This window comes from Lycium barbarum, chromosome 7 (assembly GCF_019175385.1).
Source record: "Lycium barbarum isolate Lr01 chromosome 7, ASM1917538v2, whole genome shotgun sequence".
Taxonomy (NCBI): Eukaryota; Viridiplantae; Streptophyta; class Magnoliopsida; order Solanales; family Solanaceae; genus Lycium; species Lycium barbarum.
Genome location: NC_083343.1, coordinates 12,608,711 through 12,626,744, shown reverse-complemented (window position 1 = coordinate 12,626,744; position 18,034 = coordinate 12,608,711). Strand labels below are relative to the sequence as shown.

At 35.6% G+C, this 18,034-nt stretch overlaps 2 protein-coding genes across 3 annotated transcripts; one reads left to right on the top strand and one right to left on the bottom strand.

The window, feature by feature from the left end:
• The first annotated feature begins 380 nt into the window (after positions 1-380).
• Positions 381-6,989, top strand: LOC132603151 (BRAP2 RING ZnF UBP domain-containing protein 1-like). Its single transcript, XM_060316075.1, is given in 12 exon segments — positions 381-410; positions 413-771; positions 3,506-3,614; positions 3,750-3,864; positions 4,763-4,860; positions 5,142-5,248; positions 5,370-5,619; positions 5,789-5,842; positions 5,966-6,109; positions 6,223-6,287; positions 6,582-6,636; positions 6,729-6,989. Coding segments are annotated over 12 exon segments (1,542 nt in total). The 3' UTR covers positions 6,885-6,989.
• Positions 6,990-8,127: 1,138 nt separating this feature from the next.
• LOC132603150 (topless-related protein 4-like) lies at positions 8,128-17,514 on the bottom strand. Of its 2 annotated transcripts, none has more exons than XM_060316073.1 (26): positions 17,357-17,514; positions 16,808-16,896; positions 15,500-15,679; positions 15,288-15,401; positions 15,053-15,211; positions 14,311-14,500; positions 14,105-14,231; positions 13,858-13,970; positions 13,462-13,630; positions 13,246-13,355; positions 13,078-13,147; positions 12,910-12,983; positions 12,726-12,821; positions 12,545-12,640; positions 12,084-12,211; positions 11,750-11,984; positions 11,521-11,673; positions 11,334-11,423; positions 11,074-11,220; positions 10,747-10,857; positions 10,492-10,671; positions 10,050-10,178; positions 9,850-9,945; positions 9,132-9,320; positions 8,865-9,031; positions 8,128-8,779 (listed from the first exon to the last, which is right to left on the bottom strand). In XM_060316073.1, exons 2-26 carry the CDS (start codon positions 16,885-16,887, stop codon positions 8,584-8,586), a joined length of 3,399 nt encoding a protein of 1,132 aa, XP_060172056.1. In that variant the 5' UTR covers positions 16,888-16,896; positions 17,357-17,514; the 3' UTR covers positions 8,128-8,583. The 2 variants fall into 2 exon arrangements, with proteins under 2 accessions (XP_060172056.1, XP_060172057.1); XM_060316074.1 differs by having other exon boundaries at positions 13,858-13,967.
• Between the last annotated feature and the right edge of the window lie 520 nt (positions 17,515-18,034).

Below are 18,034 nucleotides of genomic sequence, written 5' to 3'. Positions count from 1 at the left end.
GGTTTGGTTAAATTTTCGGTTTGGTTTTGGTTTTAACCAAAACCGTGAACAGCCCTAAGTAAAGTAATTTAGTAGGCGTTTGACCAAAGAAATAAAAAAAAATCATTTTTTTTTGAAATTTTGGAGTTGGAGTTGTGTTTGTCCATAGTTTTTATAAATAGTATTTTTTTTTATAAATATACTTTTCAATAAGGTTTTGGTTGCGAAAAAAGTGAAAAATATATTTTTCTTGTTTTTTAAATTTCAAATACAACTTCAAAGTTGTATTTGAAATTTTCATAGCTAAAGATTAATTTTTTTAAAAAGTGAAAAAAAATTCCGGAAAAATAAAATAAAAAAATACTCCATTCTTATGGCCAAAGTCGGTAGCGTCAAGTCAAATGAGAATGGAAGAGTATTTAAACACCATAAATACCCAAATTCAAACACCTACTACCAAACAAAAAAAAAAAAAAACACCATGTTCACCCTCCAAATCCACACGGTCGACTCTCCACAACCTCTTCCGATCACCATCGCCGCCTCTTCCTCCGCCGCACACGGCCCAAACCCTAACACCAGCAGCAGTAATCTTAGCACTCTAAACCTATCGGAACTTAGAGGGATTGTACATCTATTCCGCCAGCTTCCCTCTTCCAACCCTATTTCCAACCCTATTTCCCGAACCACCACCGTCTTCATTGTTGCTGTCCCTAATTACCTATCCACTGATGATTTCCTTCTCTTTTGTGGGACCCATCTTGCCGATTTCTCACATGTCATGTTCCTCAAGTTAGTTACTTCCTCCGTTTTAATTTATCTGATATAGTTTGACTAGACACTCAGTTTAAGAATGAAGTGAACACTTTCGAAACTTGTGGTCTAAAACAAGTCATAGACATTTGTGTAAGCTTAATTCATTTCATTAAAAGGGTCGTTTGGTTGGAAGCAATACACTACAATTTCGGGATAACTAATCTGGGGATTAGTTATACCATGATTTTATCCCAACTAAACGTGGAATAAACTCATCTTAAATATAATCCCGGGATTATTTACCCTTATCTCTTGTACCAAACGAGCCCTAAGGGTAAAAGGGAAAGTTTTGAGCTAAATTATTTCTAAATATAAAAATGTATCATTCTTTATTTGATAGACTAAAAAGGAAATTGTATCACATAAGTTGGGACAGAGGGAGCAATTGTTAGAATTAACTCATTATATTTTTAAAGTTACGAGTTCATATATACTATTTGTTATATTTTTAGTGAACTTTTACTGTTTTACATATAAATTTGTACTCCGTTTCCGCGTCGAAAGTATTGGGTTCAGATGGACGCGGTACTGTAATGGTGGATCCATCCCGATATTATGTTCCTCAAGTATATTTGTGATCCATGATTTATATTCTATGGGTTCAACCTTTAGTATTTTTAGAATTAACTCAGTATAGTTTTAAAGTTATGAGTTCATATTTACTACTTCCTATGTTTCAATTTGTTTGTCTTAATTACTATTTGAGTCAAAGAATATTTTCTTTGGTCATAATTATTTTAAAACTAGTTGCATGAGGCCCAAACTCATGATACAAAAGTAGCAAAATTAATTTGGAAAATATAACCTATGTCACATTATCTATTGCATAATTAAGTCAATCTAGTGAAGCATTAATCATGTCTTGTTGGTAGGTCTTATAACTATTAGAGTTTCTTAGTCATATAATTGAATAAATTTTAAAGAACATTAAATGAGGAAGGAAGTTTGGAAGGAGAATTAGAAAATACAAAGAAACACAATATTTGATATTCATAAGAAGCAAAACTTTAGAGGTTTAAAACAAATAAAGTGTGTGTTCGATATGGAGGAAAACATCTTTTGAAAAATATTTTTCAATTTTCTTATGTTTGGTTTGCCAAAGTTTTTGATAAACGTTTTCTCTATAAAAATAAATTTCTTAAAATTAGTACAATTACTTCCCTAGTGGAAGTAGGAAAATCAAGTTCAGCAAAACAACAACAACATACCCAGTATAATCCCACAGGTGGGGTATACCTCTACTTCTCCCAACTCCTGCTATAGCCAACCTCTCACACCTCCCCAATCAAGTTCCACAAGTGGTATTCCACATTCCTTGTATCCTTCCGGCCCTCCAATACACCTCATCTTCATCCCACCCCTGTATCCCGATCCCCATCACCCCACACCTACCTTCCATAGTACTTGTCTAGTTATGTATACAAATGATTTAAGAATAATATTTGTTGCTTACGTACCAAACACAAGATTTTTAAAATAATTTTTTTCTTGAATTTTTTTTTCTTCATACCAAACACGACCAAAGAGAAGAATATGGCATACTAATTGGTAAGACCTAATAAATGTTATGATTGTGAATGAAAATGCGACTCCAAAGTTGCATAATTTCCCAAAACGTATAATAACAAATAATGTACTCCCTTAGTTTCATTTTACTTCGCCTTTGTTGACATATTGACACTTTCCTTAAGAAGCTATTTATTAGGGGTTTATTTTATTTAATTATCCTTATTAATTATGCTTTGAAAATAGAAGTTCGATTACTATTATTTTATATAGTTACTTAATGATAAGGATAATATTGAGAGAAAATAATAAATCCACATGTCATAAATCCACATGTCATGATAAGGATAATAAGAATATGTGAGGACTACAAAACTTCATTATTCCCTCTTATACAATATAGTCAAATAACAAAGGCCCAAGTGGGAATCGTCATAAGAAAATGAATGAGGTCAAAAATGTGGTGAAAAAACAAAAGCCACATGTCGCAGCCTCATAGGATCAAAGAATATGTGAGGACTATAAAACTTCATTATTCCCTATTATATATAGTTATAATACCTTCTAAATATTTTGAGTTGTTACTATTGTGACTTATCATACTTTTTATGTAGTTTTTAAATGTGTAAATTTAAATTTTTAAATTGAAGATTTTATGTCCGAATTCACACCAACATTAGCTAGTTTGACCCTAATACTCCGAATCAAGCCAAAAAAACGAAGGGAGTATTTGTTGTAATTTCTTACATATAAATTTGTACTACGTGTCAAAGTATTTGGTTCAGACACACGGGTATTGTAGTGGTAGACACACGGGTATTGTAGTGGTGGATCCGCCTGGAGTTTGAGTCCATATATGCAGTTTGATACGGTTGTATATATAGTTAAGTCTGCGCATTTTCACGAAAAGTAGTGGGGTCAACAGGACTAGCTTAAAATCGGTTGTCTTTGTTGTCATTTTAGTAATTTTTTACACATAAATTTGTACTCTGCGTTGAAAATATTGGGTTCAGATGAACCCGGTACTGTAATGGTGGATCCGCCCTGGTGTTTGATTCCATATATGCAGTTTTATAAGGTTGTATATATAGTTAAGTCTCGTACATTTGCAGTGAAGTAGTGGATCAGCGAGACTATGCACTTCACTAGCTTAAAATCCTTTGTAAGGTTGTCTGTGTTGAATTTTTTTAATTGAATGTTCCAGGAATGATGGAGTAGAACATAGTTACAGTGTGTTGATCAATCTTGTTGATCAATTGGCTGCTGACGGGTTTTACTGTAGCTTCAATGGCAAAAGGTTTAAGCCTACTGAGGTATCTAAGCCATTTTTTATTATTATTATTATTATGATCATTACAAGTATTAGATTCTAGCATTAGTATTAGAGTTTACGATTACTATTTGATTATGATTACGTTTTTTGGTGAATTGGATGTGTAATTTTTCAGGCTGAGGTTTGTCATATTTACTTTATTCAATCAGTGGAATACGCAGAGTCGTCATATATTGCAAGCACACCTCCTGTTGGTTATACTGAATTGCCAACATGTCCCGTGTGTCTTGGTGAGTAACTTGGCTTTCCTAAATTTCTGTATAAATTGATAAGATTTAGAACAACAACTGCTTCTCAATACCAAAGTAGGTTGAGGTCAGGTTTATGAATCCTCAGTATCCGTTCTACTCTGTTTGGGCGTGATTCATTCAACTACCTAATACTTTGTCTTTTGGGACAATTAAGGATTCTCTAGAATTAGAGAGTAAATGTCAGTGTCGGACACCTCGACTAATTCCACAACCACGGGTAACTCTATCCACCAAAGCTTGGAATATGGGAAGAGAAGATCTAGTGTTGTTGGTCCCAGCTTGAATTTGAACCTGTGACCTCATCATTCTCATGTCACACATATCCTATCATTTCATACGTCTAAGCAAATTTTAGAGACTTTTGTCGAACACCAAACCTAATGTAAGTGTCCCAATAACAACTAACTTTAGCTCTAGCTAGTTGGTACTATTATGGGTACAACTGATACTTTGCTTCTGTTTGTTATATTTATCGCTAAGTCCTCATAGATTACAATAAATTGTAGGCCTTTTGTAATAACTTCCCTTCCTGCGATTTTAGATCTATCTCCTCCCTTTTTAACACCTTCAATCATCACAATGTCGCACTTGTAGACTAGTGCATTTGGAGGTCTATCTAGGACGTAATTAAACTACCGCAAATGACTTTCTCTTACTTTTTTCTTCTATATGCGCTAATTGACCTATTAATATGATTGTTTCTAATTTATCGAATCTTGTATGACCATACATCTACTTTAACATCCGCATTCATACTCATGGTTTCTCTAATTATAAGTTGGAAAAACTTTCCACATAATTTTTTCTACATGTTTACCGTCTGTTTTTTCTACATTTTGACATTGAAAACTTACACAATTCATGTTGGGAATTTCAGAAAGACTGGACCAAGATACAAGCGGAATACAAAGTACACTTTGTGACCATTCATTTCAATGCTCCTGTGTCTCAAAGTGGACCTATTTGGCATGCCAAGTTAGTATGCTTATCTAATTTCTCCCCATTACTCTCATTTACACTGATGAAATTAAGTACTCTGATCAATATTAAGAAAAAAGAACTATATATGTGTGGCGTTTACCAGATTAGATTTTCTACTTCTTAGTTTCATGCATGCACTTCAGATGATGAGTGAGTGCTTATAGGTGAATTGGAGTGTTTTCGATCGTAAAACTGTCATATGCGCACCTTCAGTTATATTGTTACAATTATACTTTTAATCATTTTTTTTCCCATTTTTGTTTGCCAAATTGTAGGTGTGTCGACTTTGTCAGCAGCAAGATGAGAGGCCTACCTGTTCAGAGTGTGGAACAGTGAAGAATATTTATGTTTGTCTGATTTGTGGTTTCGTAGGTTGTGGAAGGTACGGAATACATATTTTTTTCCTTTTATCTGTCCTATTAGTGAACTTCGTAAGTTGCTATTGTGACTTAATGGTGTTAAAATATCTCTGACCTGCCCTTTTATGACCTTTTTGATCCTAGATATGAGAAAAGGCATGCAATAAAACATTGGAGTGATGCAAAACATCATTATTCACTTGAATTAGAAACCCAACAAATCTGGGACTATGTAGGGGACAAGTATGTCCATCGGTTGAATCAATCGAAAGGTGATAGTAAGTTGGTTAGTGTTAATTCTCGTTGTACCGCACCTGATGGAGAATGTACTACTTGCGGCCATGATGAGGATTCAAGTCTTAGTGGTGCCCTTTTCAGCAGCAAAGTTGATTCGGTATTTTTTTTCTTTTCTTGTTTAGCAATAATTTTTGTGATATTCTTGAGGATCAGTCTTAATTGAAAGTTCCTCCTTTTCCAGTCGTCTTCTCTATAGGTTTTTAAAACCTTTATTAACATCTGTCATATCTTGAAGCCAATTAAATTATTGTTTTACCTAAATGTAGATTGTAGATGAGTACAACAATCTTCTTGCTAGTCAGCTGGAGACTCAAAGACAAGTAAGCAAAACATAAACCTACTTTCATTCTATTGAGTGTTTCCATATTTTCATCTCCGAAGAAGTGTTAGGGGAGTGAAAAGGTCCTTTCTGTTAAATAACAGTTTTGACTTATGTTCCTCAGCATTATGAATCTCTACTAGCTGAGGCAAAAAGCGGAAAGGAGAGTTCAATATCCAGAGCGGTGGAGAAGGCAGTTTTCTCAAATATGAATGACTTGCAGGCTAAGATAGATATGTATACAGAGGAGTCGAAGTCTGTTGCCGAGGTAGGCCCGATCAAGAAAAAAGTTCCAGTGCACAAAATTTATGATCTTTACTGCACCTTATTTCACTTTTAGATAGCTAAATGACTGTTTGAATGATTACTTTTTGTTGTTAGAGGAATCAAATGCTTCTGAAAAAACAAGAGCTTTTGCAGACAAAGTATAGAGAAACAGAAGAAAGGTACATTTATTTTGTCTGGCTTAGTTAAGCTTCACAGTCATTAACACTTGTTAGAGCTCGGAAATATCTGCATTTTTTCGACATTTACCGCTAATTTCGTTTGATACTAGTCAATTTGGTGATTCCCATAGGTCTGCCCAATTGATTTGTACCCGTCTTGTGCTTCACTTCCATGCCTAGAGAGTTATGCATAGTCTTAAACTCTTAATGCTATTGTTGAAAAGGCTTAGTTTTCTCTTTGGAAGCTTTAATCTAATCAATGTGACTAAAGTTTTAAACAATTACCATGCTTAGGGAAAGGTTATTACTCAAGTCGAGGGACGAGAAAATACTGGACCTTGAGGAACAGGTACTCCATTGGTATCATCTTCTTGTTCTTCCTTTATTTGTTTTCTCTCCTTCCCATTTAATATAGCTGAGTTTTCTTCTTGACCTTCGTAGATACGGGACTTAAAAGTTTATGTGGAAGCCCAGAGAAAACTTTCAAACATGGGAATTTCAGATGGGAAAGGAGGGACAGTTCTAGCTGTTGAACCCAACAAGCAATCTTCCAGCAATTCTCAAAGACGAAAAAAGCAAGGTCGAAAATGGAACTAGTAGCAATGGTTTATTCTCTGCTCCTGTATTATATCAGTTTTGAGCAAAAAGCGTTGACAGTTTGTAAATTCATGAAGTTGGTCTAATGAATTCTTCTTCGAGACAGGTTTTATACTATCTAACAGTTTCTTGTCATTTCAACCAGAAAAGCAAAGCTTTGTAGAATCACTCAAGTATATTTATGCGAAATATTCATAATAATTAAGATTTAAGAAGATTGGCATATTGTGGATGAAGGTAGGAACTGTTACATATGACATGACCATAGAGGTTGGTTCTTCAAAGATGGGGTTAAGTGCACCAGTAGATACTTTTAAGGATGCCGTTTAACATAACTGACATTTGCAATAAATTTAAAATGCAACCACAAGTTAGAAAAAGCCATTGTACTGAAGTTCGAACTGCAAATTTGTGATAACCATGAAAAGAAATAACAGCGTAACTGCTACAATTTGAATACATTATAAACTGTTGATAGCGCCATTAAAAGTGGCTTGCTGGGGTTATTTCTATTTAAAGATGTGGGATGAACATATAGAACTAGTATTATGGAGAATATAAACTCTTCCTAATAGTTCTACTATGCAAAAAAAAAAAAATTGCGTAATGAACTGGATAGATAGGAGATCAAAACGTGAGGCTGACAATTCCCCCAGGCAAATGAATATTTAAAATTTCATGAAAGAAAGACGAGTTGAGATGGTAACGTGACTAAAGAGTTTGCAAGACATTGCCAATGAGATTAGCAAAGTAGAGAAAGCGATCGGATCTATTCTTCATCACACAGTTGGAACAAAACAAAAATACCGAATGCAACGCTATTGATTAGTATAGATGGAATTAATCTTTGATCTGGAATCAAAGAAAGATAATAAATGACTCTTATGGTGTGACTTGAGTTTCAACAACTTCAACTAGATCAAGTCACAACAACATCAAGTTACTCTAGAGTCATCTCTTTTTTTTTTCGTTCTTATATTTGTAACAGGAAACTTTGTTCTTATATTTGTAACAGGAAACTTTCTTCTTGGCTTTAATAGTATTTCACTATTTTAGAGCATTATCATTTGTGATACCATCATAGAGTTTTTAACTCTGTGATGATCATAGTTCACTTATTTTAGCTAGTTCTTATTTTGCACACTTGTTAGAGAGGGTTGTTCCCTCAATAACAGAGAATAGAATAGTTGCAAAAACATTTGGAGAAAATGAAACAGTAAATTAAACATCTATTGGAGACAAATACATTAAAACGATTCAAATCTTTTTTCTTCTCCTTTCTGTAATATAAAAAGATACATGTTTCAAAACACATCCTTATACCATTCAAGTTTTTACTTCACATTCTCCACTTTGTTGATCCCTACCTGATATCCTGTTCCTAAACATCGTACCTTCAGAACCAACTTTGAGTTATTCAGCCAAAAAGAACGAAACAATTTTGGAAATCGTCGTTCTTTAGTAAAGCTAAAAAGAACCATTGACCAAGGCAATTTGTTCACCACCAACTAACACTATGATTTCCAGATTACTGATGCAAAAACAACCTCTACTAAATTTACACGTCCACAAATTTAACATTATCGGTGAACTGATGTAACCCCTACTAAACAAACTCTACATAATCTAAATTCAGATTTCTACAACTACACTGGCTAATCTAGAAACTTCTCCTGCCAGCATGTGCCCGACGAGGTAACTACCTCTGGTGTTGATCTGAATTTGCAGCACCTGAAGTGCTTGGTCCAGCACCATTTTCAGCCGGAGGCAACGTTCCCCATTTGCCTTCAGCCTCAAGCGGCTCAAGTACAACTACAGCACCATCATTTAGTCCCAATGCGAACTGATTCGGATCAGATGGATGTGCGGCGATAACAAGTGGATGCACCCTCGAACTGCCAAAACAAAAATAACCAAACGAAAATGAGAAAAACACACAACAAAGAAAAAGAGTAAATAATTGCAGCAGTGTCCACTCACCTTGGATTGGCAGGAAGGTAGGAAGTAGGATTGATCCGACATCTCCATCGCAGTGTAGAAGCACTGAGAACACCTACACTTGCATCTTCAAAACTAACAAATATAGACTGGCTATCACAAGAGTATGTTGCATGTGTAATTGGCCCACTTGCTTCTCTAGGGACCCACTGTTCAAGGGGGAAAATCCAATGTCAAGACTGAAACTGGGCAGAATAACAAAAAGGAAACCCACAGTAAAGAAAATTGAAGTAATAAGGGAAACCGCACCTGCTTGAGGCACTCGAGTTTAGGAGCTTCAAATATGGCTATCTGTGTTTCATGGACTACCAACAACTGTGTCTGATCCTGGTGAAATTGTACACGAGTATCTGCTTGAGGAGCAGCTGCACGCCCAGCAGGAATCTGCAAGTATTTGTTTGTTTGCTTCTCCCATCCATCACTGGTCCAAACACATAGCTGTACAAACAGGGGTACACAAGCTCTTATAAGGAAAAGATTTGTAAAAGATCATAATGTGATTGTGGTGAAGTAGTCCGGTTTACCAAAACAAGCTCTTCCTTCGTTGCAGGACATAGATTGAGATAAATAAAATTGCCTCTCTAACAGTTTATACTTCATATAGGGTCATTCAGCATGGTATAAGAGCATGCTGAGGTCCTAGGTTCAAAACTCACCGGCACCCATCAACAAAAATACATCCACGTGCTTGGTCCAGAAAAAAGGATCAAACTGTGATGAGGTGTGTTGCAGACATAAAATAAATATATAATTGGGTGTTCTCTTCAATAACTTAAGTTTTAGACAAGGTAGTCACACTATCCAACACTTCCCCAGTAGTCACACTATTCAACACTTCCCTATCTCAATCAGAACTCAACTAACCTCCAAAAAAGTTCCATGCTTAACTCATTTTCCCAGAATGAGCGCAGAATATATAAAATTGGTTTTTTCCAACTATAAGTACATCTGTATCAAAATAATTTACCTGAGAATCAGCTCCTGCAGATATAAGCACGTTCAGAGAATTCGAAAAAGCAAGCCCAGTTATTCTTTTCTGATGTCCTTTGAGCTTTGTCTTTACCTACACAATTGGATCATACGTAATGTCAACGGATTTCAACTAAATAGCGAATTAGTACTATTCCGAAAATCACAAAATGAAACAAATCTCTGAAAATGTCCAACCTCGTCAACTCGGACATTATATATCTGAATGGAGGAATCATCCATGCCTATGGCAATAACATTATTATCTTGAGGATGAAATGCCAAAAAGGTTGCTGCAGGTGGAGGGGGCATAAATGTTGTCATAGTCTGCATTTGCAACAGAAACAATATAGAGGTTAAGTGAAAAGCAAAATGAAGTAAGATAATGAAACAAAAAAAGATAAGAGGAAGGGTTAAATCAGAAAAAGAAAATACTTGAAGAAGCTTCATTTCATCCCTAGAATGGAACTAAGATAACTTCATGCAACTAATTCCTGATTTATAGCTTCTTAGCTAGACTGCTAGGCTAAAGCTAGAGTGCAAGTTGCTCAAAGTTTCTTTTTCTTATCCCATATGCAACCAAATTGCCCCTATAACCAAAACGAGTAAAAAAGAGAAAAAGAAAGATGTGGCATTTTACCTTAAAAGTCATCATATTAAACAATGATATTTTCCCTCCAGAAGCTGACATGACGTAGGAGTCATTCTTTGAGAGTGCAAAACACGGAACAGTATCTTCAGGATTTGTGTCATTAGTATCATTTGTCATCAGGGTCCCGTTTGAAGGTTGCCATAGTTGTGGGACAACAGTTGCATTCGCCTACAAGAGAATTGCACAATGAGCTCTAATGATAGATATTTGCAAAAGAGAGTTAAAGTTGTAACAAAACAATACCTTCCCTGTTGAGTTTCGCTCATTTCTGGGCCATTTCCAAAGTTTGTGCACAGCATTGGCTGCTAACGCCAATATAGCCAATCCAGAATTTGTATATATCAACCTTGTAACCTGAAATATCAAAAAAAGGAAGCTCGAAATTTTTAGAAAAAGCACTAATCTTTTTCAGCTTAAATGGTAAATGACATTCATAGCCAAAATTTGGGTGTAGTACGAAGCTTCCAGAAATTGTTAAGCATGGATGGTTAATAAATTCCATAAATCATAAAGAAATTGTTAAAGAGACGAAAACTTTGGGCAAGGTTTTATTTAAGCAATAATACATACCCTCGCTGCTGTTAAATTGTCCGGAAGCTTCAAGGATCTGCACTGTGATGGTTCATTAATTTCAGTCGGTTTCCAGATTCTTGATTTATCAAAAGGCTCTTCTGCAGCTCTTGGCCTTGCATCAACTAAATTGCGATTTTCACCATTCTACCAAGAAGATAAAATAAAGGGTCTGATCAATAAATGGTCACAAGTCCCAAAAGATAAAAGTATGAACAGCACCAAGAAAGACTCCATTTAATAATTAAAGAGTCACCAACCATGGATACCATTGGCACTACTCGATCTACAAAGCTTGTGGCAACAGAAGTGCTAGGAGGCCCAAAACTTCCCAATGTCGGGGGCTGGGGCTGCATACATGTAAAGATTTTATTGACAGCCTAATACTTCACAGTAATATTTTTCAACATTAAAAAACAAGGAAAAGAAATGCATCAATCCATCTACCTTCACCACAGAAGCAGACGCTACTCTAGAAGCATTTTCCAAGGATCTTAAAAGCCTAACACCGTCTGTATTTGCTAAGATTTTTATCCCATTGTCACTCGTCGAAACAGCCAACAACATTCCTTCCTTGTTAAATCGGAGGCAAGGAGAAGCCTGAATATGTGGTAAAAAATTGTCTAAGTAAAAAGACATGGTTGGGTTGTCAAAGAATTGGTCGACTGGCATTTACCGGTAAGCCACCGTCAGCATCAGTAGTTGTCAGCATGTTGATATTGTCCATTTCCCAAAATTTGATCGTGAATTCATCACCAGCAGCCAGAAATCTGTTTTTAGTAGTGTCAAATTGCACTATGCCACCTGCACGCTTCCCCAGACCAATAAACGTACGCTTTACAGCTCCTTCACTTTCATTCCATTCAACAAGATATGACTCTCCTTCTTTGTTAGTCCCACATGAGAATAACCTGCAAAGCCAATATTTCATGATTCCCAAAAACTTTAGCCAAGCGAAAGTAAGAAAATCGCATCATGCACAGTTGTGGAAGTCACTTTAATCTGCAAACCTTGTTCCATCAGCACTATAAGCCATTGTGGTTGATGAATGACCTGGTGCATCATAGTCAACTCTTGAACCCGCGTTATCGTATAACCATGCCTTTATTTTCCCATCAATTGCAGTTGAGAAGATAAACTGGAAAAAAAAAAAGGAGCAGAAGACCCAAAAAAGTTAAACATCAATACCAGGATAAGGCCCTACCATTGAGTAGAAACCAAATCTAATATGTAGTAGAATTTTCCAAGTAAATTAGATCTTCACAGCAAAAGAGTAACGGTTTTGAATTCATGCTTGCTGAGCTGCCTCATATTTTTTTATTACTTGTTAATGCTCTTGTGCATATCACAACACCAGAAAATTCGTTTCTTCATATCATATACGAAGGAAGAACTAGTGCCAGATAGTGAGAAAAAACATCTCAAGAGTTAATAATCAATTTTCTGATAAATCAAAAGAAGCATGGTTAACCTGAATATTTTCTTTGTGATGTGGACATATTGAATAGACTGGTGCCTCATGGCCGTCAAAAGTATATTGCTTAGCCCCAGACACCGCATCCCACACCTGTGAACGAGAAATACATTGATCAATACAGTGCTCATAACCAGTCAACAGAAAAAGTTGAGTCAAAGCGCATAACATATCAAACCTTAATAAGCCTGTCATCCCCACAGGTAACAATACAAATCTGTTTGTTAGGGAAGGAAAAGGCAAGATCGTTGACACTTCCTGAATGAGCCTCAATCTGCACATAAGGCCCAGTCAAGGTCCGTATTCATTTAGAAGAAGAAAGTAAAAGGTTAAAATTCGAAAGGATTACAAAAAGCACATACCTCAAGGTGGTTTCTAAGATCATCGCCACCATGATAGGAGTAGATGTGCACAATGTGCTTTGAGTATGCAACACCTAAAGAAGAATCAACAGAAGGCAAAAAGACAGTTTAGGCTGATCCTTGCAATTTGGTCAATTTTTTTTAGCTTTCTGAAGTAGGCTGACATACCAAAAAAAGTGCCATCAGGACTCCACATTACACGATTAACTGATGCAGAGTACTCACTTGCCATAGATGCCTGGTTGTTATTCAGATAATTAATTGGTAAATCAGACTTATAAACCATCCATACTTGAAAAACAAATGTGAACACAATCAACAAAGTTTCACACATACCTGTAAAGCCACTGAACATTGCCCAAGATCCCAAACCTTGAAACTTCTGTGAGCAACCCTCTCCCTACCACCCAACTCCCAAATCATAATCTCTCCTGTGGCAGTACCAACTGAAAATGAAGAACCATCAGTAGCGACCCAAATCAAATGTACAATTGGTGTAACATAAAAATAAAATGAATTAAAGAAAATCGATTTCACTGTGTGAAGACTAACCAAGAAGCAAAATCTGCTGTACCGGATGGAAATCCATACTCTTGACTGCTGAACCCTGACTTAGAGTCATGACAAAAGCCTTGGGCAAATCATCTGATGAGAAGGAACTTTGTGCATGGCTTTGTCCGGTGAATCCACCAGGCAAAATATTGATAGGCATATTATTTACCTGTAATCAAACTGAATATAATCAATGTTTCTCTTAAAAAACGAAAGCATCAAACACACAAAGAACTACCAACTCAAATCTCCATGTGTAGTATAATAAGCAACATCGTCATAAAGCAACAAACAGATCCCTAAAATATGAGCAGATTTGCAAGCCGCAGTTTCTAACATCACAGCTAGGTTAAATACATATTAATGTGTAAGCAGCTCAAGATAATGATGCCATACTTCATCTGATACACCAAAAGGTCTTGATCTCTTTAACATGTGCTCTGACTCAGCTGTTTGATAGTCTACTGTTGGGTTATTTGTAGGAGTCCTCGGACGCTTTAGCATAGCTGCTGTTAAATAATTAGAGAATCAGTATCTCAGATTTGCAAATACACTCCACTATATTTGTCAATGAATCAGTAGTCGCTCTACTATTGATGAACCTCATTAGAATCATTTCAAAGCTGTGCTATACGTAAAATACCTGCTGCATTATTTGGAGCGGTAAAACCTATTGGTCCAGCAGAAGCAGAAGGATGAGCGACTTGGGAAGGATTAGTCATCCACCCAGCAAGAGCGTTTGGCATAGGAGCAGGTGCTGGCTGAAAAGGCTGAAGGAAAAAAAAAACTTCAATCTCCAATCAGTCATGATTTACAAATGAAATTTAGCTAGTTTGCTTTTCTACTTACATTTACACCATGAGGACCCAGAGGTTGAAAAACCCCGGACTTTGGAACAGCTCCCATGAGTGGATGAGTTACAGGGGATGGAGCCCGTGCACCATTTGGCTGTGACTGACCGCAAGAATGGTCCACAAATAAGGTCTTTATGTCAGGATTTTGCTTCGGGCTCTTACAAAGCTGATGCTGCCAGTTCAAACTACAAGAATACAGGGCACCTACGTGTAAGCCAACTACACTATAAAAGACGATGAAAAACAAGAACCAAGGGTGTGTTCGGTATGAAGGAAAACGTTTTCCAAGAAAATAAGTTGGTTTCTTACTGATTTTCTTGTGTTTGCTATGTAAGCAAAAAAGTATTATCCGAAAAGCATTGGTGTATAATCTAGATAAATACTATGGGAGGTGGGGATGGGTAGGGATTTAGGGTGGTGGGGATGGGGATGGGGGATACGGGGGTGGGGGTGATTGGGTGAAGATGAGGTGTATTATAAGGTGGGGAGGACACAATCAATGTGGAATGTCACTTGTAGAAGTTGCTTCCCCTACTTCCAATAGGGAAGTCATTTTCCTCATTTTTAAGGAACTTGTTTTCCTAGAAAAAATATTTTCTAAAAATTTTGACCAACCGAACATGAGAAAATTGGAAAAATGTTTTCCTCCATACCGAAGACACATAAAATGTTTTCCAAAAATTTTGACCAAAACTGAATACTAGTATTTAAAAGTCTAATGTTCTCTAGAAATAAACCTCTGGTTGATTAATGTCCGCAGTCTCGCGTTCTTCAAGCTGGGAAAGGTCAGCTTATCACGAAACAGGGGATTTGCTTCTATCAGTTTTTTGAGTTCCAGAAGCATTATACTCCTAGCAGACTTGGTATCTCCATATTTAGATAACTGCTCATTATCCCTGAAAGTTATGGCAGACAACTTGAGAACCATTTCAAAAATGATAAAGAAAGCATTTAGGATAGCAACTCCATTACCTAAAGTTGTCAAGAGTCAAAAGTTGTGTTATTTCTTTGAAAAGGTCCTCATTAAACGCCGAAAACACCTTCAAGTCCTTAACTAGGATATCAACAGCTTTAGGACGGTCATTCCTACAAGAAAAATAAAAACAAAAATCACATAAAACTATCAGACATTTCAAAATTGTAGAACACATAACAAACATCAAGAAATAGAAAATAAGACCCACTTATCCAGGGCTTCTAGATACTTTTGCTTTCGGATCTCGAAGAAAATTTTCATGGAGTATCGATTATCATCAACCTTGGTGAACCCAGATAAGTACTTCTCCACTTCATCCCATTCCCCAGCGGCCACCATTTCATCAAAATGCCTCATGTTAAAGTAAAACCCGGATTCTTGCTCCAATCTTCAGCAACAGAAAACAGAAAAAATTAATAAGATCACTTTACCACCAAACAAAACCACAACAACCACCATAATTACAACCATAAATTCTTCTCCTTTAATAATTAGGTAAAAAATGGTACATATAAAGACAAAAAGAAAACCTCGAATTCACAAACATAATTAATAACAAAACTAATGAATTCAGCCAATTTCTCACTCAACACACATTTTCACAACACTTTAGCCCCAACAACAACAACAACATACCCAGCATAACCTCACAAAGTGAGGTCTGGGAAAGGTAAAATGTGCGCAGACCTTACCCCTACCTCATAGAGATAAAGAGGTTGTTTCCTATAGACCCTCGGCTGAAGTAAAGCATTTCACATCAGTTTTGAAAAAGGTACTCCAGAAATGAAAGCAGTAACGAAGACCATAAGTTCATTTTATTTAATTGGGTCAAAAATGGTATATATATAAGACAAAAAAAGAAAACTTCAAATTCACAAACATAATTAATAACAAAACCAATCAATTCAACTAATTTCTCACTCAACAATTTCACAACACTCTAGATTGATGTTGCTCGGACTCTTCGAGAATATCGACAGGTACGCGTCTTGGATTCTCTAAAGTAGTGCATTCTTGTAGAATCCGACACGGGTGCGGCAACATTTTTGGAAAGTCCAAGCAACATAGCTTTTGATCACCAAACCAACAAATAAATAAAACATCTCAAACAATTTTTCTTGCACATTTTATATCAGCCACCAAATAAACAAAATTGAAAAAAAAAATCCAAATTAATTGTCTTCACATAACTAATAACAAAAACCAATCAATCCAGCTAATTTCTCACTCAACCAACAATTTCACAACACTTCAGATCTATGTTGCTCAAACTCCTCGAAAATATCGACAGGTACACGTCAGATTCTCCAAAAGTAGTGCATTCTTAAATAATCCAACAGGTGCGCGACATCATTTTTTGGAGAGTCCGAGCAACATATCTAGCTTTTGATCCCCAAACCAACAAATAAATAAAACATCCCACACAATTTTTCTATCTTGCACATTTTATAACACACAAATAGACACAATTAATTAAAAAAAATCCAAAAAAAAAAAAAAAAGAACAAAACCCTACTTGTGAACAGCATCTTTGAATTTCTCCTCATCAAGAAACTGAAGTATCAAAAACACAAGCTCTCTACTCAGAGAAGACATCTCACTCACCTGCACAAAAAAAATAAATCAAGAATCAACTTCACCCCCATCAAAATTAATCCAATTCCAAATTCACCCCACATAAAAATCCCCCAAAACAAAAAAAAAAAAAAATCAAAACTTCACCAAAATCAACTTCAACCCACAAAAATTAACCCAATTCCAAATTCCCCCCTACAAAAATCCCCTAAAAAAAAATAATCAAAAATCCACCAAATTCCACTTCAACCCACAAAAATTAAACCAATTCCAAATTCACCCCCATAAGAAAAAACCCAAAAAAAAAAAAAAAAAAAAAAAAACCAAAAAAAAAATCTATTTTTTCTTTCACAGATCAACAACAACCACCAAAATTCTTCAAAATTAAACTCACCAAAATCCTTAACATGCACATATATATACACACATCTAGATACAACACATATATTTATATACACATACATATAGAAAAAGAATCATATAAACATACCTTGAATGAATGAGTGAGATAGAGTTTTTTTTAAAAAAAAACAGATCGAAGGGTTTTTTGTTTATATATAGAGAGAGAGAGAGAAAAACAAGAGAGAGAAACAAAAGTACTTTTTTTTTTCTCTTTTTGTTTTTTTTTTTTGTTATGAAAGAGAAAGAAAGAAAGAGAGACCATGTGGGAGTAGGGCTAGGAGACATATAAATAGGAGAAAAAGTGAACTTAAATTCTGGAAAATAAAGTGATAAGTGAACTTACTTATCAGTTTTTATGAGTGAAAGCAGTAGTACTTATTGGTTTTTAAGGATAAGTGAGTTGACTTATAAACTTGTTTAATACGTGTCTTATAAATGCGGGGATATCGAAGAGGAGTTACTAAATGTGAGATAGGGGAATGATTCGGTGTTGAAGACCTCATTGTGAGTTTTCAATGGACTCGCACCGTTTTTCTAATACGCCCAAATTTTTTTAATTTTTTTTTTCTTTCCAAATAATTTTGATGTTTGATCGAAAAATTATATTTTTTCTCAAATTTATGTAATATTGTTTCCTTTTTAGTCAGTACAAAAACAATGAAGTTTTTTTGATAGTTAGGTTACTTTCTTTTGTATTAAGAAACCATAAATAGAATGACAATTTTACTATATTATTTCTAATTAAAGCCTACTTTAAGAGTGCAAC